Genomic DNA, 22,894 nt, shown 5'->3' on the forward strand with positions numbered 1-22,894 from the left:
GAGTCTGCTAGCAAGGCAGAAGTTACTATCTTATGTCATGGAAGTGACATCCCATCACAGGTACTGTGTTCTGGATCAGAAGCAAGTTATAGGTCCTGCCTATACTGAAGAAAAGGGAATTATACAAGGGCATGAGTACCAGGAGGCATGGAACGTGGGGGCCATTTTAGAAGCTGACATGTAAAAATAATCTTTTTTCCTAAAGTTGTTTCCCAGCATCCCTCTCTAGAGGTAAAGGTTGTTTTTAAAAAACACATCTTGGGCTGGGGTTGTGACTCAGTGGTGGAGTGCTCGCCTAGCACATGCAAGGCCCTGGGTTCCATCCTTAGTACCACATAAAAATAAACAAACAAAATAAAGGTATGTGTACAACTAAAAAATAAATATTAAAAAAAAAAACCCACATCTTGTGAGTTGGGGATATACCTAGCAGAAGAGTGCATGCCTGGCTTGTGTGAAGCCCTAAGTTCAATCCCCAGCACTGAAAAAAAAAATCATAGATTTATAAATTCAAAAAGTCAATAAAATCAAGAATCTGGATATGTATATATGTGTGGGTATATGTGTGTGTGTGTGTGTATATATATATATATATATATATATATATATATCTCCCCATTAAAATACAACTAAGAACATATTAAACTATTTAGGACTTTGCTTTTTTTTACTTGTTATTTCAATACCACTTCTTATAGCCAGGCACAGTGGCACATGCCTTTCATTCCAGCTACACAGAGAGGCTGAGGCAGGAGGATCATAAGTTCAAGGCCAGCTGGGGCAACTTAGCGAGACCCTGTCTCAAAATAAAAAATAAAAAGGGCTTGGAATGTAGCTCAGTGGTATAGGACCCCTGGGTTTAAACCCCAGTACTATATATATACAAACAAGATGAATAAAAGCCACCAATCCAATGTCACTGAACATGGAGTTGGGAAAAGATGCATAAAACTGGCCATTCTCTGGGAAGCCAGCAAAGCCAGCTGCTACATACCATTGTTGTGCACATTAAAAAAAAGAGAGAGGTATCCACTTTGAGCAAGTCATCAAAAGCCACCTCTTCGGGGCTGGGATGTGGCTCAAGCTGTATTGCGCTCGCCTGGTGTGCGTGCGGCCCGGGTTCGATCCTCAGCACCACATACAAACAAAGATGTTGTGTCCGCCGAAAACTAATAAATAAGTATTAAAAAAAAAAAATTAAAAAAAAAAAAAAGCCACCTCTTCTAGACAGACCCTCACACATTTATGCCTAGATGAACTGATGACAAGTGCCCCTTTCTCTACATATAGCTTATTGAAGGGATTGGAAACTAGATTTTAGGGCCTTTACCCTCTTAACTGAGGGCCTTTGTGCAGAACAATCGGTACAACCACACATGCAGTTCTAACTCTGATTCATTACCCCTGTAACTAAGAAAACTGAAGGAAATGGGAAGGGGAGGACCAACTTACCTAGCAGCCTGCAAACCTGCTTTATGCAGATGATAGGATAATATTGCCAGTTGGAATATTAGTTCTTAAAATTAGCCTAATAATAGAAGGCTACTGTTGATAAAAAGAGCATCCAGAATCCAACTACACTATTTCAAGGACTGACATAATATAGCTAAAGACTTGGGAAATATGATGTGTGCAACACTACATTTTTAGATTCCAACTTATTAAAGAACTATATTTTTTAAATCCAAAAAAACACTCAAACAGGCATAATAATGAACATTTAACATAGTTTTGTACTACTTAACAAGCAATTTCTCTTAACTCGTATTTAGCTTAGCTATTCTGTGAAAGTTATTCTCCTTTTTTTGTAGATGAGGAAAAAGAATGAGAGATTAAATAATTTCAAGTGACTCAGAAAATGGACCTAGGACCAGTTCTTCTATTTAAACCCCATACTCTTATACAGACATAATTCAGTACTGTGAAATAGACAACTTGAGACAAACTCTGGTGAAGATATTTTATTTCTCATAAAAATATAATTGTACAATGCTCTCAGAGAAAGAAAAAAATCCCTTCAATGCCCCCAGATACCATGTGGTTCAATAATCTTCCTCCTTTTAAAAATGAAATATGTAACTGATAGTAGCAACTGATTTCTTGTGAAATACAGCATTTTTAAAATTTCATTTGCCTTTAACTTAAGAAAACTCCAGTTTAAACCTGTACTTTCTATAATTAGTCATATCAATCATAATTCAAAGATGACAAAATTAAATGCTAAATGGTAACACTAAGTAATGTATTAGTTGGCAAATAATTATATGAATTTGCTGCACTGAGATAATTCTGATTTAGATGTAATAGGAATATTTTAAATAAAATAGGAAAAATGTTTAAGGACTTCAACTAAATCCTAGAATTTGGCCTGGTCAGATTCATTCCATATTACATTCAGTTGACCTAATATATGGAATGTTGATGCTAAAATAATGACTTAATATGCCTGGTCTAAATACACAAATATATCTTTTCCTTTACCTTTCTTTCTTTGGGGGAAAAAAGGAAAAGGAAAAACATTTCTCTGTCCACTCAGAGGGCAAGGAGAACAATCCTTCTCCTGTACTCACTGGTTCCTTCACTGTCTGTCCTCTCCCAGCCCTGTCATCACAGGTAGGGAGAGATTTAGGTATGCTGCCCCTTCACTGGATGGGGAGGGAAGTGCTCTAACTGTTTTAATCAGTGACATTTATTCACATGCTCCAAAGTGGACAAAGTGTGCAGCGAGCACAATGCCCAAAGCAATCACAACAGTCATTTTCAAGACCAAGGAACATTCTCTTAGTTTGATCTACTCCAAGATACCAAATAGATAGGTTCAGAAATAAACTAAAATAAATTATAATTTACTTTCACCCAAAATTATATATCCTCTACCTGAGGACAAAGTCCCTGCTCTTGTAGATACTAGGGAGGAGGGGAGGAAGTGCAAATGACCCTGTCATTTAGAATTATAACCAGAAAGAAATCCTTCAATCACAATGGAGACATTGCATTGAAGAGCCACATTCATTTTGGAATGTTTGCTTTGAAAACAACTCTTTTGGGGAATTCAGAAGGTACTGAACAAAGCAACATAAAGTCAGTCTTGGGTTGTTCTGCAAAATAAAAATATACAATTGAGTAGACCAGCTGGCAAAAACATACCCATTACAATCTGAACATTACATTTAAAACACAGATTCTGAAGGTCTAAATATCAACAATCCTTAATCTACCCACATTTATGGTCCTAAGAAGACATTAAATACTCTTAAAGTCCCTATCTTCCAAAATACAGAAACCCAACAAGCTGGGCTAGTGATTTATCAGTAGTTACACACAACTAGCCAAGAGATCTGAGTTTGCAACCTAAGCACAAGAGGTCTTTAGGAACTCAGGCTAAGGGGAAGCACTTTATTCAAATGCATGGCCTGACAGAAAGGGAAAAAGTATCTTTTAATCTTAAACTGTGTGGTCCAATTTATGTCCCACCTCAAAAACAATCTAGATGATGATGCCTCCTATTAAACTTCTAGTCTATAACAAAAGTATATTTGTTTGGAAGCCAAACATTTGTTTCATTAGTGAAGAACAATTATGATTTAGCAGCAACAGAGAACACAACTGATTTAACTATGAGAAAGAGTGATAAAGTGTCTCACTGGGGAAATCAAAAGATTCCTAGGTCTGAGTACATCATATTATAAGTTTGATTCGTCAACCATCACTCCATTTGGTGGTCAAGAAGAAAGTAAATGTAGCAATGATGGGAACTGCAAAGAACTCCTCTGCCCTTGCATACTTTCTGCTGGACACACTAGCTACACTGCTGTGTACAACTCCAGCTCCAGTGCTTCATACCAGTGGAGGCACAGACTGAACCAGATGCATGACCATAGTATGTTTCTTTCTGGCTCAGAACATGTTCATAAGAAAACTCATGTCATGGAAGACACTAAGTATTCTGCTTAGGGCTATAGCCACTAAATTTACCAACAGTTTGTCCCTTGTTTTTTTCCAGATCTCAAGGCAGAAACTCAATCTCAGCAGCTAATTTCTTCATCTTTTTTTTTTTTTTTTTTCCCAGTGCTGGGGACTGAACCCAGGGCTTCATGCATGCTAAGGCAAGCACTCTACCACTAAGCTACATCCCAGCCCTCATCCTATTTTCTCCAGAAAAATTCTCCAATTTAGTTGAGTACACAAGAAAATGTGTGAACATTCACTCCTGTCCTCCCCACATACATATATAAACATAAAATAGAACATATACATATACATACATATTCTAGGTTGTCAAGATAATGTATGCTGCTGAAATGCCTAAAAGGTTACTTCCGCTTAAAAGTGAAATTTGACTATTATCAAAGTGTGGACCTACCAAACTTTCATAAATACATTTGGATAAGACAGCAACAAAAGTTTTAAATAGAGGCTGTCTTAAGGCTTTTCTTGATGTATTTTTTAAACATATACATTATTTAAAACAGGCATATCTATGGATTATAAAAATAGAAATGTATATATTTGTTAATACATATTCACAGCTTATGCTGGAATGGCTCACAGGAGAAATCATGGTTCATGCAGAAAATAAACATTACTCAAGTAAATAAAAAGAAATAATATTAGGTCCATAAAGGCTGAGAACTTACAGTTAGCAATCAGCCCATTTGGTTTCTCTTTGTAGGGCAATCAGAAACATGAAAGGAGGTGACACCTAAACACACATACACATACAATTATGTGAATTACATGAATATAAATTAACCAATAAAGCAATGTGGAGTTAAGGTGCAAAAATACAATCTTCAACCACTTTACTCTTGTGTTTTCAAGCATCTTAACATGTTAAATGTCATGGGTAGCAGTACAGAACAGATCTGAATGTTTGAAAAATTTCTAAGTATTAAAAGTTAAAGCAAGATCTTCTGAGATCTGTAATCCCACATTTTGGTAGAAACTGCAGATTTACAGAGATGACTACTGAGCAGTAGGTAGTAAGTGGAGCCAAGAAGCAAAATCTTGCCTATTCTTCCTCCATGGAAATTAGAATATTGGCTTCAATCACTGATTCATCATTTTATATCATCTTCACCCTGAAAAATAAATCAAATTCACCAATGTTATAATGCTTTCAAGGTCAATGAAATTTGACTAATCTGTTTTAAAAGGTATGAATTTCTTTTCAGATTAGCATCTATGGGAAGGTTATTTTTTTTAAATATAATTGAAAGAAAAACAGTTGATTTGCCTTTTTTCACTAATTCAATTTTGATTAAGATCCAGTGTTACCTCATTTAATAAAAGTCATCAAAAAGACAATTATATCAATTCAAGAAAAAATTAAAGACTAAAAAATTGATAATATTTCCTAATAACTACATTAAGTCCTCCCAGAGTAATCGCAATGAAGAAAACACCTGATACCTTTATTCTAGAATCTTTATAAACCAGGTGCAATGGCACACATCCGTAATCCCAGTGACTCGGTGGGGCTGGTTGAGGCAAGAGGATTGCAAGGTCAAGGCCAGTCTGGACAACTTACCAAGACTTCATCTCCAGATAAAATTTACTTATTTATTTGGTATTGAGGGACACTTTGCCACTGAGCTACATCCCCAACCCTGTTTTTATTTATTTATTTATTTATTTACTTACTTACTTACTGATGAGACAGGGTCTCACTAAGTTGCTTAGGGCCTAAATTGCTGAGGCCTAAATTGGCCTAAAACTTGCAATTCTCCTGCCACAGCCTACCAAGTTGCTAGGACTACAGGCATGCGCCATCATACCCAGCTTCAGAATAAAATTTTTAAAAAATCTAAGCTAATGTAAGTGCCCTTGAACAGATGAATGGATAAAAATATTGTGGTATATATATGCACAATTGAGTATTACTCAGCCATAAAGAAGAATGACTTTATGACATTTGCTGGTAAATGGATACATCTGGAAACTATCATGCGAAGTAAAATAAGCCAATCCAAAAAAACCAAAGGTCAAATGTTTTCCCTGATATGTGGAAGCTAACCCACAATAAGGTGGGGAGAGGAATAGAAGTTCAGTGGATTAAAGGGGGGACAAGAAAAGGAAAGACAGTGGAATTAATCTGACATAACTTTCCTATGTACATATATGAATATACCACATGAATCAATCATCATATACATGTACAAGAAATTTATTTTATTTTATTTTTTATTTTTTTTAATAATGTTTTTGAGAGAGAAGAGAAAGAATTTTTTATTTTTTTAAATTTTTATTTATTTATTTATTTATTTTTAGAGAGAGAGAGAATTTTAATATTTTTTTTTTTTTTTTTTAGTTTTCAGTGGACACAACATCTTTCTTTGTTTGTATGTGGTGCTGAGGATCGAACCCGGCCCGCACGCATGCCAGGCAAGTGCACTACCACTTGAGCCACATCCCCAGCCCAGAGAAAGAATTTTTTAATATTTATTTTTTAGTTTTCGGTGGACACAACATCTTTATTTTATTTTATGTGGTACTGAGGATCGAACCCAGCGCCCCGCACATGCCAGGCGAGCGTGTTACCGTTTGAACCACATCCCCAGCCCAAGAAATTAATTTTAAAAAATAACTATGGGTAAATAGCAGGAAGATCAATAGAGAGAAGGGAGAGGGGAAAGAGAAGCAGAAGGAGAGGTACTAAAGACTTATTTAGAATAAGATAAATTCCATGCTTGTATAATTATGTAAAAATGTATTCTATCCTATATACCTAAAAAGAACCAATAAAAAAAAGAGAAAAAAAATTTAAATTAAAAGGGCTGTGGATGTAGCGCAGTGGTAAAGTGCTCCCAGGTTTAATCCCCATTACCAAAATCATCATCATCATCATCATCATCATCAATCAATCAACCAACAAAATCATTACAATCTATAAGACAAATGGTACTGGTCCAACTGGATACCTATATGCAACACAGGGACCCTGTGTTCACACCATGAAGAAAAATAAATTCAAAATGGGTCAACAACCCAAATAAAAGACCATAAAATTCTTAGATGAAAAACCAAGAGATAAATCTTCACAACCCTGGATTTGGCAATGGAGTCTTAGATATGACACCAAAATCATGAGCAATAAAAGAAAAAAAAGTAAATTGGATTTCATCAAAATGAAAATATTTTGTGTATCAAAAGGACACTATCAACAAAGTGAAAAGATAGCTTAAAAGAGTGAGAGAAAATAATCATATATCTGATAAAGGTCCAATATCCAGAAAAAAATTCTTACAGCTCAACAACAAAATGAAAAGCACAATTAAAACACTGGCAAACTTAGACATTTCTCCAAAGAAATGGCAAACAATCGCAGCACATGAAAAGATACAAAATGATTAGATATTTAGGGAAATGCACATCAAAACTACAATAAGATATTACTTCACATTCATTAGGATAGCTACTGTTTTTTAAAAAATCCAGCCAGGCACATGGGTACATGCCTATAATTCCAGCAACCCCAGAGTTAAGAAAGGAAGATCACTTGAGCATAGAAGATAAGGACTAGCCTGGGCAACATAACAAGACCCTGTCTCTTAAAAAAATAAATAATGATAAATAATAAAAAATGAAAAATAACAAGTGTTGATAAGCTATGTAGAAATTAGAGGTTATATATTGCTGATGGAAATATAAAATGTTTTAGTCACTATGGAAAACATCATGACAATTTCTCAAAAAGTTAAAACACAGAATTTCCATATGCCCCATCAATTTGACTGCTAGGTATATACTCAAAGGAACTGAAAATAAGTATACAAATACCTGTACATACATGTTCATAGGAGCATTGTTCACAAGAGCCAAAAGGTACAAAAAATATCGTCCATCAATGGATAAGTGGATAAACAACAGTGATATACATATGTGTAAAAATATTATTTGACCACAAAAAGGAATAAACACTAAGACATGTGAATTAACCTTGAAAACATGCTAGATGAAAGAAGCCAGACAAAAAAGTCATATACTATATGATTCCATTTATATTAAATATCGGACCAAGATAAATCCATATAGACAAAAAGAAGATTCATAGTCTTAAGGGACTGGCCAGGGGAGGAATAAAGGTAATAACTATTTAGTGGGTTTAGGGTTCTCTTTTAGAGTGATTACATGTTATGTAACTAGAGGTGATACTTGTACAACACTGTGAATATACTAAATGCTTCTGAATTATTACTTTAAAATGGTTAATTTTTTTCTTAAATGGTTAATTTTGTTATATAAATTTTAAAAAGTGGTGGGGGGGCTGAGGCTATAGCTCAGTGGTAGAATGCTTGCCTCACACATGTGAGGCACTTGGTTTGATCCTCAGCACCACATAAAAATAAAGATATTGTGTCCATCTACAACTAAAAAATAGATTTTGAGGGAAAAAAATATTCCTAGGCTGGGTTGGGCTCAGTGGTAAAGCACTTTCCCAGCATGTGAGGCCCTTGGTTCAATCTCCACAGCAAGAAAAGAAATCTTTATATTGACAGAAAAAGGGCCTGGACTAGTGAGGACAGGTTCTAATATTATAGCTGTGTGACCTTGGGCACATTACCCAGACTCCTGCTATTTCTCATCTAAAAAATAAGTATAATTTGTTTGTTTTTGTTTTTGGTGCCAGGGATTAAACCCCAGGCCTTGCACATGCTAAGCACATGTTCTACCATGGAGCTATACCATCAACCCTTAAATTCTTTAATGTGATTATTAGAGTTCATATTTAAGATAAATATAAGGGAAACTACTTCTTTGTAAGCTGTAAATAAAAATATAAATAAAGCTAGGTACAGTGGCACACACCTGTAATCCCAGCAACTGGGGAGGCTGAGGCAGGAGGAACTCAAGTTCAAAACCAGTCTCAGCAAAAGCGAGGTACTAAGCAACTCAGTGAGACCCTGTCTCTAAATAAAATACAAATAAAATATAGTAGTAGCAACAATAACTAGATCAGTGTCATTCCTATTTATGTATTATCTTCCTAATAAAAAAAATTTCCATAAATGGATCAGTTGCCCTTTATAGAACTCATATAAAGTGCATTTCAGTATTTAGAATCTAATGCTATTTAACTTCCTTACTAGTGCATTGCAAATGACATCAACCTTTCATTTTATTTAAAGACAAATTAAGGCCGGGCTTGGTGGTACACACCTGTAATCCCAGTGACATGGGAGGCTGAGGCAGGAGGATTGTGAGTTCAAAGCCAACCTCAGCAACGGCTAGGTGCAAAGCAACCTGTCTCTAAATATTTAGAGACCCTGTCTCTAAATGATGGGGATGTGGCTCAGTGGTCGAGGGCTCCTGAGTTCAATCCCTGGTACCCTCCAAAAAAAAGACATTAAGGAAGTGATCAACAGAAACCCTACCTTGAGATGCTCCCTTAATAAAAATTCTTCCAGGCTGGGGCTGTAGCTCAGTGGCAGAGTACTTGCCTAGCATGTGGGAGGCACTGGGTTCAATCCTCAGCATCACATAAAAATAAATGAATACAATAAAAGCATGCTATCCGACTACAACAAAAAAATAATTTAAATAAAAAAATAAATAAAAATTCTCCCATGGATCATACTCACAGGAATTGCTATTAGCATCTGTCTTCCCAGCTTTGGTGTGTCTGCTTGAATTCTGCTGAGATTTGTTCTGCTCTTCTCCAGTGAGTAGGGCCTTTATTTCAGAAGGGATTTTTCCTTGGTCCATTGCCATGCACCACTGCTTATACTGAAATATATAAAAATGTTAAAAGACCCAGTAGCTCACACCTGTAATCCCAGTTGAAACAAGAGGATCACAAGTTCAAAGCCAACTTAGTGAGCTCCTCTCTTACAAAATAGAAAGGACTGGGATGTAGCTCTGCTAAAGCACCCCTGGGTTCAATTCCTAGTACCCCCACCAAAAAAAAAAAAAAAAGTTAACAGAATTCAGGAACCACTGGTAGAATCCTAGATATACAAGCTCCCACAATTAGAGGTCAGGTTGATTGCTGAGAATCCCACACTCCATTTATCACATTAGATCATATATGAGATTTGTCATCTTTCAGAAGAGGCCAGAAAAACTGCTACTGCACAGTTTTGAAATGTGCTGGAGGGTTGCTCAGATTAAAGAGGTCCCTCTAACTAAAAGAACATGCCCTCATACTATGCCATTAATTAGAATTCATCTCAATTTTTTATAACTGTCACAGTATTATTTCTATCCCAAACACAAAAAATAATTTTAGTAATTACCCTTCCCTCTTTCACAAACAGTCACTAAACATCTACTAGATTGCAGACATACACACTACTATGAGATATAGATGACAGGAGATGTATATTCTACCAGAGTGTATACTATGGACTTTGGGTATATACAAAGTTGAAGCCCTTAAGTAACCTATAATGCAGGTAAAAATACTTTATAGCATAGGTCAAATTCAATGTATTAAAAAAATTAAATGGCTGGGCATTGTGGTGCACACCTATAATCTCAGTGGCTCAGGAGGCTGAGGCAGGAGAATCACAAGTTTAAAGCCAGCTTCAGCAACTTATCAAGGCCCTAAGCAACTCAGTGTCTCAAAATAAAACTGCCTCAAAATAAAAAATAAAAAGGGCTGAGGAGGTGGCTCAGTGGTAAATGCCCCTATGTTCAATCACCAGTATCAAAAAGAAAAAAACAATGAATGAATGAATGAAATAAAACATGTAAAATAGATAAATTCATTTAAACACAAATGGTATCATAATTTGTGCAATTACATATTGTTACACTGTTTTTCACAATTAATATATTATGAACATCCTTCTATACCAGTAAACACATATGTGCCCTGTGATTTTTTTACTGGCTACAAAGCAGTCCCATATGTGAATGTAGTATAATTTATTTGACTTAGATTGTTACACATCTGGGTTATTTTCTATTTTTTCCTATCATAAAAAATTCCTCAATGAAACAACAACATTTTGTTCCCACCTAAGAAAATGACTATTTGCCCACAGCATGGCTAACAGATTAATATTCTTTCCAATGTTTGCCAACTGGATTAACAAAAACTGATATTTTTGTATACATTTATTTTGCCAAGATGAGATTGGCTTATTTTACTGAGAGAATTTACCATTTCCAGTTCCTCTCGGAGGGCACATATAGCTCTTTCTCGACTGGATACTAACTCTTCCAAATACTGGTATCTCAGCTTTTTTCTGGCCCGGCATTCTCTTGCACTCTGCCGGCTCCTCTCAAGTTTTGCCTTCAAGTCAATTTTGGCTGGTTTCCGACCACGTTTACCAGGCTTCTTTACTTTGCCTCCAACCACCTTCAACAAGAGAGAGAAGAAATAATTGTTTTTTCTCTTAGTTTATATAGCAAGTGGCCATGGATACATATTAGCAAAGAGAACATTTACAAATGATAAATAAGTGAAGCTTCTGGAACTAAGAAAGCCCAATTCCATCAAATGCCTTCAGGTCTTTGTCTCTCTTTTTTCCTGATACTTTTGATACCATGAATGTGAGAAAAGATATAACATAAGCTTTTATTATTTCTTCAATAATAAGTTTAAATAGTTAAACAGTAAATTTTATAAACCATATGGAGATGAATAATAAAAAACTAAAATATTGGGGCTGAGGTTTTGGCTCAGTGAGGTTTTGGCTCAGTGGAGTGCTTGCCTCACAGGTATGAGACACTGGATTTGATCCTCGGCACCAGGTAAGAATTAATAAAAATAAAATAAAGGTATTGTGTCCATCTACAACTAAAATATATTTTTAAAAACTAAAATATCACCACTAAATATTTTGCTTATAAAGAATTTTTATTGCCTTGAAAAAACTATACTGAAATAAGCAAAACAACATTCAAAATTGCAAGTTCCTTATGATCTCAATGTTATAATAAACAGATGAAAAGAAGTTAACAAGGTCAGTGATGATTTCTCTGATATGTGATAATAGCTTTTATAAGATTTTTTTTATGATTTTGAAATGTTTAAATTTAGAAAAATACACGTATTGAATTTTATATTATTTATATATATATATGTATGTAAACATACATCCTAAGCATTTGAGCTATAAATTCCCTCTTCAAATTGCAACCCAAAGGAACACACAGAAAGTCCAAGAAATCTTCAGGATAATTCTCTTTTGCCTTTAGAAGCTGATAATTATAACCCTAGACTGATTTCTACTTGCTCCCACTGGGTGTCACAAAATATCCTCTCACTATCTTTACCTGCCTAGGCACAATTATTAGTTGACTGACAAAATGATTTAATTTTCCTCCTTGTTTAGCTTTGAAACCTTCCCAAGGTCTTATACTATATCTAACTATGCAGTAAAGGTGATGAAGTTTTAATTAAACTCATGAACCTAAACTTGCACATCAAGTAAATATGCTTTAAAGCAGTAACCTTGAAAAGGGATGCATTTATTCCAAAGTACTTTTTTGGAAAGTACTATTGGAACCAGTTCTCATACTGTGTCTCATTATTTTAAAACTATTCATTAAATTCACAAACAATATGATTGTCTATCTTATTTATTTGATGAAGTTCTGAATGATGATGAGTTTTTATTCTGAAAATCACCCTCAGAGAAAGGTGATTCTGGGGATGTAGCTCAGTGGTACAGTGTGGACTTCACATGCTTGAATGTCAATCAGCCACATTTACCAAACCCCACTCATAACATAATGGCTAACCATTTTATAGTATAAGTCTGAAATGAGACAATTACTTCCAGGTCTGGGGCGGAAAAGAGTATCATTTCCACCATCATCTTAAAAGATAGCTGCTTCAGTGGCTCTGGAGGCTGACGCAGGAGGAGTGAGAGTTCAAACCCAGCCTCAGCAACTTAAAAAGCCCTAAGCAACTCAGTGAGAAAAAAAAAAAAAAGGGGAGGCTGGAGATGTGGCTCCATGGTTAAGTACCCCTGAGTTCAATCCCTGGTACCAAAAAAAAAAAAAAAAAAAAAAATGCTGCTTTAGGACTACTCTTAAAGAAATTTAAACTTTTCAAAAACTGGTCTTTTGAAGCTTTTCTATTCTGCATCATCATGTCTTAATACTGATATAACAATATATTCGGGGCTGAGGTTGTAGCTCAGTGGCAGAGCGCTTGTCTGGCATGTGTGAGGCAATAGATTCAATCCTTAGCAATGCATAAAAAGAAATAAAGGCATGCTGTGCATCTACAACTACAAAAAAAAATTTAAAAAAACCAATATATTCATCAGGAAACTTCTCAAAGCCAAATATTTGATAGCAATTACAGAATGGCCTTGTTGACCCAAATACTACTAATTTTTAAATTTTAAATAATGATTATATCTCATCAACTGCATAATTTTAGTAAAATATTTTGAATGCCCTGAATTAAATATACTATTATTACAGTTTTAAAAAGCAGTATGTTACAGCATAAATGCAAGTACTAGTAAAATAAATGTATAATGACTTTTAATTTTCTTTCTTTCTTTTTTTTTTTTGGCACCAGAGGTTGAACCCAGGAGTGTTTAACCACTGAGCCACATCCCTAGCACTTTTTTATATATTATTTAGAAACAGGGTCTCACTGAATTGCTTAGAGCCTCACTTAATTGCTGAGGCTGGCTTTGAACTCACAATCCTCCTGGCTCAGTCTCCTAAATCACTGGGATTACAGGCATGCGCCACCACACCCAGCTCTATTCTTTATGTAGTAAAATGAGTCAGCAATTATAACACTATAATCCAACATCTCACATACTATTCTTTTCAATTAACTCAGGAATGGCTGAAGTCAGCAAGAGAACACTGTTATTTCATAGATTTCTTTGATTTTTTAAAATCTAACAAAGTCATAAAAATCAAACAACAGTTATAACCCTCTGTTTAGGTTTCATGATAATAAAATATTTGAATTAGAGCTATTTATTCCTTTTTTAAATAATAAAGGTACATTAAATGAATCTATGGTTCCTGTATTTTATGTCATTTCCTATAAAATTGCATTTAAAACCATGTAACCACCATTTCTCTAGTTGAACTTTTCTTCACTAATATGCTGAATTATTTGTTTTTGGTACCAGATAATGTCTGACACGTGTACCAATTTTCAAAAAAGTCATGTGTATAAAAAGGACTATAATAAATCTCTAGTATAAAATGTATATGAAAGCAGTTTGTAAAAATATTAGACAAATGTTGGTTAGTATACTAATAGCCTTTAACACCTTAACTTTTAGTATTTCATAAGCCAAAAAGATTGAGGAATAGAGAAGGAATGTTAATTAGGACTTAAGAATCAGAAGCTAAAACTGAAATCAACCCTGAAAATTCCTTAAATATCTCTGGAGCATGTGGGAGTAGCGGTGTATGCCTGTAATCCCAGTAGTTAGGGAGTCTAAGGCAGGACTAGTTCAAAGCCAGCCTCAGCAATTTAGCAACGACTTCAGCAACTTAGAAAGACCCTGTCTCAAAATACAAAGGGTTGGGGATGTGGCTCAGTGTTTGAATGCCCCTGGGTTCAATCCCCCATACTAAAAAATAAAAATCACTGGACCAAAAAATACATTCTTCCCAATAAATCAAATCTTCACAATCTCATATATAACTACATTTGTCCCTCTGCTCTCTCCTTATATGTATTCTGTGAGGAAGATTTTAATATGGCTAAATGAAAGCACTGATTTTTATGTACCAACACAAACTCCAAGAACTATGAAAATAACCAAACATTTAGCTTTTCTACTGTTTTAATTTCTATTGACTTAAAGTCAGATGATAATTTAAATACCTGGCTTTAAAACAGTGTACCTCTCTACCACTATCCATTTTGCCTCTTTTTCCACCCCAAACACATTAGTGAGCTAAAGATAATAGGCCCTAAGGAAACACTCAAGAGGACCTCAGTCCATACTCTCTACCATCAAAAAAAAAAGAAACTTGCTAGCCACTTTTTCATATCTTCCAGAGAACCTCTTTCAAAAAGGTAGGATATTAAAGACGTTAGATTTCGGGCAATACTAAGTCTATCTTTATTATATGTTAAAAATATTAAATGTTACTGGTTATAAGCAAGTAAGAATAAAGGTCCTATTTTCTGTTAACTATCTGTTTTATTTACTCTTAAAAAAAAAAAAAAAGGTTCACTCTTTTTGGAAGGGGTGTTACCAGGGATTGAATTTAGGGGCATTTGACCACTAAGCCACACCCCCAACCCTATTTTGTATTTTATTTAGAGACAGGGTCTCACTGAGTTGCTTAGTGCCTTGCTTTTGCTGAGGCTGGCTTTAAACTCGCGATCCTTCTGCCTCAGCCTTCAGAGCCACTGGGTTTACAGTCATGCACCAAGGCATGATTATAACAAAGGAAACACCTGTACAGTATCATATAATTCTTAGTACATGGTAATAAGTATTAAATAAATAATGATAGATAAAAAAAAAAAAGGTAGGGCTGGGGTTGTGGCTCAGCAGTAGAGCACTTACCTAGCATGTGCCAGGCGCTGGGTTCCATCCTCAGCACCACATAAAAATAAATAAATAAAATCAAGGTACTGTGTCCAATTACAACTAAAAATAAACATTTAAAAAAATAAAAACATGTCCGCCGAGAACTAAAAAATAAATATTAAAATTCTCTCTCTCTCTCTCTTTAAAAAAATAAAAATAAGACAATTTTTAAAAAGGCATTCCCTATAATTAATGGGTCAGAGAAGATTGTGATGACAAAGAAAATTAAAAAACTAATTTGAGGTGAGTGAAAAGGAAAGCACAACATACCAAAACCTCTATAAGATACAACAAAAGCACTGCTAAGAGGGAGCTGTGAACACCAATATTTAAAAAGATTTTAAGAGGCTGGGGTTGTGGCTCAGTGGTAGAGCACTTGCCTAGCACGTGTGAGGCACTGGGTTTGAGCTTCAGCACCACATGAAAATAAATAAATAAAATAAAGATACTGTGGCCATCTACAACTAAAAATATTTTTTAAAAAGGTTTTAAGATCAATAACCTATTCTTCCATCTTCAGAAACTTTAAAAAAGAAGAGCAAATTAAACCCAAAGCAAGCAGACAGAAGGTTAATAATAAATATTACAGTGAAAATAAATACACTAAAAATGGAAAAAACAGGGGCGGGGGTTGTGGCTCAGTGGTAGAGCACTTGCCTAGCATTGTGAGGCACTGGGTTCAATTCTCAGCACCACATATAAATAACTAAAATAAAGGTCCATTGACAATTAAAAATTACCCCCATTTTATTTGGGCTGTCTTTTTATGGTTGACTTTTGTAAGAGTTCTTTATGTATTTTGGATACAAATCCTACAACATGTCTATGATTTACAAATATTTTCTCTCATTAAGTGGGCTTGTCTTTTTATCTTGATACTGTCCTTGAAATATAGTTTTTAATTTTAATGAAGTATAGTTTTTTTGTGGGGGGGAGGGAATTGTTTGTGCTCATATCTAAGAAACCATCATCCAATCTAAGGTCACAAAGATTAGATCCTATATTTTCTTCTAAGAGTTTTATAGTTTTTGCCAGGCATGGTGGCACACATCTGTGATCCCAGTGACTGGGGAGGCTGAGGAAGGAGGATCACAAGTTCAAGACAACCTTGGCAATTTAGCAAGACTTGGTCTCCATATAAAAATAAAAGGGGTGGGACTGGCGTTAGGTTCAGTGGCAGAGCACTTGCCTAGCATGTGCAAGGCACTGGGTTCGATTCTCAGCACCACATATAAATAAATAAAATGAAGGTCTGGGGCTGAGGTTGTGGCTCAGCGGTAGAGCACTCGCCTAGCACATGCAAGGCCCTGGGTTCGATCCTCAGCACCACATAAAATTAAATAAGTCAAATAAAGGTACTGCGTCCAACTACAACTAAAAAATAAATATTAAAAAAATAAAGGTCCATCAATAATTAAAAAAATATTTTAAAAAATAAAAAAGGGGTTAGTAATGTAGTTCAGTGTTAGATTGCCCCTGTTTAATACCTAGTACCCTTAAAACAAAACAAAACAAAAAGCTCTTATTTTTCAATCTTTGTTTTGATTTTTAGTTAATTTTTGTGTATTGCATGATAGGGATCCGACTTTGTATGTGGCTTGTGGCTGTCCCAGCAACCTTTATTGAGATGACTAGTCTTTCCCCATTAAATTATTCTGGCACTGTTTTGTGAGAGAGGGATGCTGGGTATCCTCTATCCAAGTGCACATCCATCTCAAGTGCAACCAGGGCTTTGCACTTGCTGAGCATACACTCTACCACTGAGCTACACCCTTATCCCCCCTTGGCACATTTTTAAATCATTTGGCCATAAATTTAAGGATTTATTTCTAGATTCTTTTCCATTAATCTGCGTATCAATTCATGTGCCAGTATCACATTGCCTTGAGTACTGTGACTTCCTTTCCTTTCCTCGCCCTTCCTTTTCTTTTTTTTTTTTCCCTGCACAGGATGGAACCCAGGGCCTTGCATGTGCTAGGCAAGTACTCCACCACTGGGTTATATCCCTATAGCCTATTATTATGGCTTTTTAGTAAAAGGCAAAAGATTTATACGATCTGAAGAGAAAACAGGAGAGTATTCTATGGCTTTTTAGTAAGTTTTGAAATTGGAAAGTGTGAGCCCTCCAACTTTGTTCTTTTTCAAAATTGTTTTGGCTAATCTGGATTGCTTGTATTTCCATATAAATTTTAGAACTGTCTTGACAATTGCTGCAAAAAGGTGGAATTCTGATAGCATATCTTTTCCATCTATAAATCAATTTTTGGTGTATTGCCATCTTTTTTTTTTTTGTAACAGGGATTGAACTCAAGGGCATTCGGTCACTGAACCACATCCTCAGCCCTGTTTTGTACTTTATTTAGAGATGGGGTCTCACTGAGTTGCTTAGTGCCTCACTTTTGCTGAGGCTGGCTTTGAACTTGCAATCATCCTAGGAATTTGGATTTAATAGTTCCCCAGGGAGTGGTTCATGTGCTAACTGAACTTTGAGAAGAGTTGGGTGGGAAAGAAGCAAAGAGAATAAATGATTTGAATAGACATTTAAAGATACATAAATGGTCAATAAGCTAATAATAAAATACTCAATATCACTAGTTTTTCGTGAATCAAAACAACCAGATACCACTTTATAACCACTAGGACTTGGCTATATAACAAAAAAGGGAGCCATAACAAGTGTTTGTGCAGATGTGAAGAACCTGGAACCCTTATACATGACTGGTAGGAATGTAAAATGGTACAGACATCTTAAAGAGCAATTGTTGATGGACATTTATTTATTTATTTATATGTGGTGCTGAGAATCGAACTCAGCGCCTCACACATGCTAGACAAGTATTCTACCACTGAGTTACATCCCCAGCCTCACAGTAATGTTCTTTTTTTTTTTTAAACCCAAAGGCATAAGCGATTATTTATTTATTTATTTTGGTGGTGCTAGGGATTGAACCCAGGGCATTATGCATATGAGGCAAACGTTCTACCAACTGAGCTATATCCCCAGCCCCCCGTAATGCTCTTTAGTACCAACTATGTGTTAAGACTCTGAACTAGATTCTGTATGTGATTAATCTGTAATCTTTACCAAAGCCTGCAAAGAAGGTATTGGCCTCATTTAAAAGATAAGAAAGTAGAAACTCAGAAAGGCTAAATAACTTGGCTAGGATTTTTTCCTACCCAACTAGCCTAGTATGAGATATACTTTAGCAGGACTGTTTTTTACTCTACTATTTAACATGTTCCTAAACTCCCCATTTTAGATGCCCAATTTTGATTAACAGGGATTGGCAAACTTTCTGTAAAGGGCCAGATGGTAAATACTTGTAGGCCATATGATTGCTTTAGTAATTATTCAATTCTTCCATTGTTTCACAAAAATAGCTATGGGCAGAATGTATTGGAAGAGCATGGCTATGTTCCAATAAAACTTTATTTACAAAAGCAAGCAGCAGACTATATTTGGCTTGCTGTCAGGGCATACTTTACTAACCCTGAGATTACAGCATAAGGCATAAGTAAAATTGTCATCACAGAAAAGGTTGGAAAGATAATCAGGGGCCAAATTATGATAAGCTAGGCTTGATAATTTTGGGTCAGTATTTTTCAAAGTGTAGAAGATACTTGTTGAATCAGAATCCCTGGGAATGGGGTCTATTTTTGGATTTAATAGTTCCCCAGGGAGTGGTTCATGTGTTAACTGAATTTTGAGAAGAGTTGGGTGGGAAAGAAGCAAAGACAGTAAAATAAAGACCATCTTGCTGAGCCAGTTTGTAACCATTTCAGGAATTGTTAAAATAGGTTTGTAACCATTTCAGCCATTGTTTTATATTTAGGTGAAGGTATACTTAGCTCCAGCTTCAAAAGAGAATAGTTGGGAGAAGGGCAAAGCCATGGAGTTGAAAGAAGAGTGGCAGGAATTAACCCTCAGTTTAGAGATGCCTACTTTATCTTCTTTCTCCTCTGATTGGAGAAACTGGCAGAAAGGTTAGCAGCAGAAAAGAAGTGATTAGACATTCTCACTTTCTGAAGATGTGGTAAATAAAAGACCTAGGTTGTGGTGGTGAAGGAAATTAACAGTAGCCCTTAACATTCAATGAAGATGGGCTGAGGTTGTGGCTCAGTGGTAAAGCACTTGCCTAGCATGTGTGAAGCAGTGGGTTTGATTCTCAGCACCACACAAAAAAATTAATAAATAAATAAAGGTGCATCAACAACTGAAAAAAAAAAGTATTCAATGAAGATGTCACTACTTGCTTTGTTTTTTCTTCATAGCTGTAAAGAGCAGTGGGTAGGCACACAGCTTTTTTCTTTGATCAGTGGGCGATACCTTTTTTAGATGCCCATTTTACCTCTTGCTCTATGTTCCCCGTTTGCTATTATATATATGCTCTCACTCTTTTGCTCAACTAGAGCACATTGATTAATAAAGCCCAGCTACTTCTGGGCAATCACCTTAATGTTATTCTGTTCCAATTAATCATTTTTAAAAATATTTTTATTAGTTGTTCATGGATCTTTATTTTATTTACTTATTTTATATGCGGTGCTGAGAATCGAACCCAGTGCCTCACATATACTAGAAAGTGCTCTACCAATGAGCCACAACCCCAGCCCTCCAATGAATCATTATTAAGTAGTACTTTCTGTTGTTTGAGGTACACTGCTGGATGAAATTTTATATCCTCCTCCTACTACTGTGTGCTAGTGTTAAAAATAACCCCTTTGGGATTTTATATGTAAGGAGAATAACCCAAAATCCTTTAAGTTTTTCTTGGGACTTATTTGAGATTACTGAAGACTTTAAGAAAGCTATTGTGCTTTAAAGATCTGAAAAGGAAGCAACTGAAAATTAGAATGCGGTAGGAGTCACAAGCTGAGAAAATAAAAGAACAATATGTTCTTTTAGCATTCTTAAATGGTTACAAAATTATTATTTTCTGGGAACTATAATGGACCGAATTCAGATATAATTTTAATATTAACCCTTAAAGGGGCTGGTGTTGTGGCTCAGAGGTAGAGCGCTCGCCTAGTATATGTGAGGCACTGGGTTCAATCCTCAGCACCACATAAAAATAAAATATTGTGTCCACCTATAACTAAAAAATAAATATTTTAAAAAGATATTAACCCTAAAAGACTGAACTAGCAAAGACTATGAAAAATTATTTTCTGGAAAAATTTTGGAACTAACCACTTATGTTAGAAATATCAATGCTAATAGGAAATGTTTGCTGCTTCACACGCAATCCGTTCCTCTAAGTGAGTACTAAGTCCAGAGTACTGTGCTGGGGTTTACCTTCTATCACTTTTCTCAAGGCCTTCTGCATGAAGAAGAAAGGAAGATAATGTAGAATAAAACAGCAAAGCTAAGCTGGACTTTTTTTTTTTTTTTATCTCTCTGAGGATGTATGAAACAAAACAGCAACAGCAAAATTTAGTAGTTTAGGTGGAGGTAAAAAGGGCATCCAAACAAAGGAAACCATTATCCAAGGAGTATGCCAGAGAATTCAGAAAATGAGGCTTTGAAAAGCTCTGGGAAGGGCTGATTTCAAAAACAGGCAAATTTTTAAAAGTTTGATTCCTTAAAATAAAAAGGCCCAATTCTTAAACATTCTAAAACACCAATATGCAAATCCCTGACCATCTCTGTCTTCATGGAATAAAACTAAACAATACAAACTTTGATAGATATGAAGACAATATGAATAGGTTATACATAGTTCAACTGTATGAATTAACCAACAATGAACATTCTCTATTATCTTAAAATCACAAAGATGGATATGTTGGACAGGAAAAGTATGATGGAGATGGAATATTACGGTAAATTAACAAGAATAAATTCACTACTCTTTTTAGAGAAAGGCTTTCTAGAGGAGGTTAAATTCCAGACTCTGGCCAAATAGCAACAGGAGCTTAGCAGTGTTCCAACCAACCACAGGAAAATAGCTCATAAGGGGAGTGAACTGATTATATGAATGGGGCATTGAGTGAGGGATTCTGAGAGAAGGGGACTATTTAGTCAAAGGGAATAGGGCTGGTTCAGGGTTCACTAGTTAAGATCTTCCAAACCTAAGACGGCTGAGAAGGCGCACGGAAGGGCAAAAAGAAAAAGCAGAGTAATTTCTTCACTTATTTCGCTAGGCAGGTCAAGGACGATGGTTAGAATTCTCTGGAAAAGCTGGCAAACAGGGTTGTGCTGGGAATAAAGACAGGGCCCTTCCTGGAAAAACACAGCCTCGGTGTTCCCTGAATTCTTGGTTGGGTACCATCAGGCAATAAGTGGAGAGGAGCAGGGATGTGTAAGGGAGGTGTTGCTTGGGTGTTGGCATGGACTTCTGAGCTGAGGCTCAGCGGCAGACTAGCACTTAGCGAAAAGCAGGAGGCGGCGGCAGCTGCGCGTGCAAACCACAGAACTTACCTTACTGTCATCCATTTCGGCAGACAGGCCGGCCCGGCCAGGCACTCCCTCCCCCGGCCCTCCCCTGGCTCAGCCGGCCCGGCCCGGCCCCCGCCCCGGGGAAGAAGGAGATATGGTTCTGACTGTCTCCTCCTCTCGCCTAACAGTTCACTTCCCTGATGCCAGTCACGGGGACCAGGGACTAGTTCAGGAATGGCAGAGCGGACCTTGGAGGCGGCCCAAAACGCCTCCCTTCACTGCCGCCGCCTCCTCCTCCCTCTCCATGACAGTCTCTGGGTGTGTTTACAGACGCCCTGGAGAGCCGCCGAGTCCTGAAAGTGGGCGGTAGTGCCGCGCGCGTAATGGTCCATTCGGCTTCCGTAGCGCTGCGGTAATTGTGGGAATTGTAGTTTTCCTTTCCGTAGTCACTGCGCAGCTGACTGAAAAGAGAACTACAATATCCAGAGAGCCTCAGAAAGGGGCGTCTGTTTTCCCGTTGGCCTACCAGCACAAGGAGGCGGGGCGTGCGGAAGTCTGAAACTGCGTTTCCCACAGCGCGAAGGGCCTTGGGTTTGGTTCTGGAGTGCCAGCGGTTGCCGGACAGTGAAAGTGAGGTTTTGGGGCCCTGCGAGGCAACGATGGAGGCAGGGCCCTGGGAGCAGGCGTTTTACGGGACTCTGGGAAGGTGCAAAATAAAGTTATTTTAAAAAATTAATTTATGTATTTATTTGGTACTGGGGATTGAACCCAGGGAAGCTTAACCTCTGAGCCACACCCCCAGCCCTTTTTTTAAAAAAGTATTTTATTTAGAGACAGGGTCTTGCTCAGTTGCTTAGGGCCTCGCTAAATTGCTGTGACTGGCTTTGAACTGGCTCCCGAGCTCCTGGATTACAGACATGCACCGCCGTGCCCGGTTTAAGTTTTCTTTTCTTGTTGTTTTTTCTTTTTCTTTTCTTTTCTTTTTTCTTTTTTTTTTTTTTTTTTTTTTTTTTTGGTATCTGGGATTGAA

The 22,894-nt window shown here is 36.4% G+C and overlaps 1 protein-coding gene across 1 annotated transcript; it reads right to left on the reverse strand.

Annotated features, from left to right (window-relative positions):
• Positions 1-1,946: 1,946 nt before the first annotated feature.
• Positions 1,947-22,210, reverse strand: Crebl2 (cAMP responsive element binding protein like 2). The gene is made up of 4 exons (XM_027955969.2): positions 21,907-22,210; positions 11,108-11,305; positions 9,582-9,726; positions 1,947-5,081 (listed from the first exon to the last, which is right to left on the reverse strand). The coding sequence occupies exons 1-4, from the start codon at positions 21,919-21,921 to the stop codon at positions 5,077-5,079; spliced, it is 363 nt and encodes a 120-aa protein (XP_027811770.1). The 5' UTR covers positions 21,922-22,210; the 3' UTR covers positions 1,947-5,076.
• Between the last annotated feature and the right edge of the window lie 684 nt (positions 22,211-22,894).

This window comes from Marmota flaviventris, chromosome 3, assembly GCF_047511675.1.
Source record: "Marmota flaviventris isolate mMarFla1 chromosome 3, mMarFla1.hap1, whole genome shotgun sequence".
Taxonomy (NCBI): Eukaryota; Metazoa; Chordata; class Mammalia; order Rodentia; family Sciuridae; genus Marmota; species Marmota flaviventris.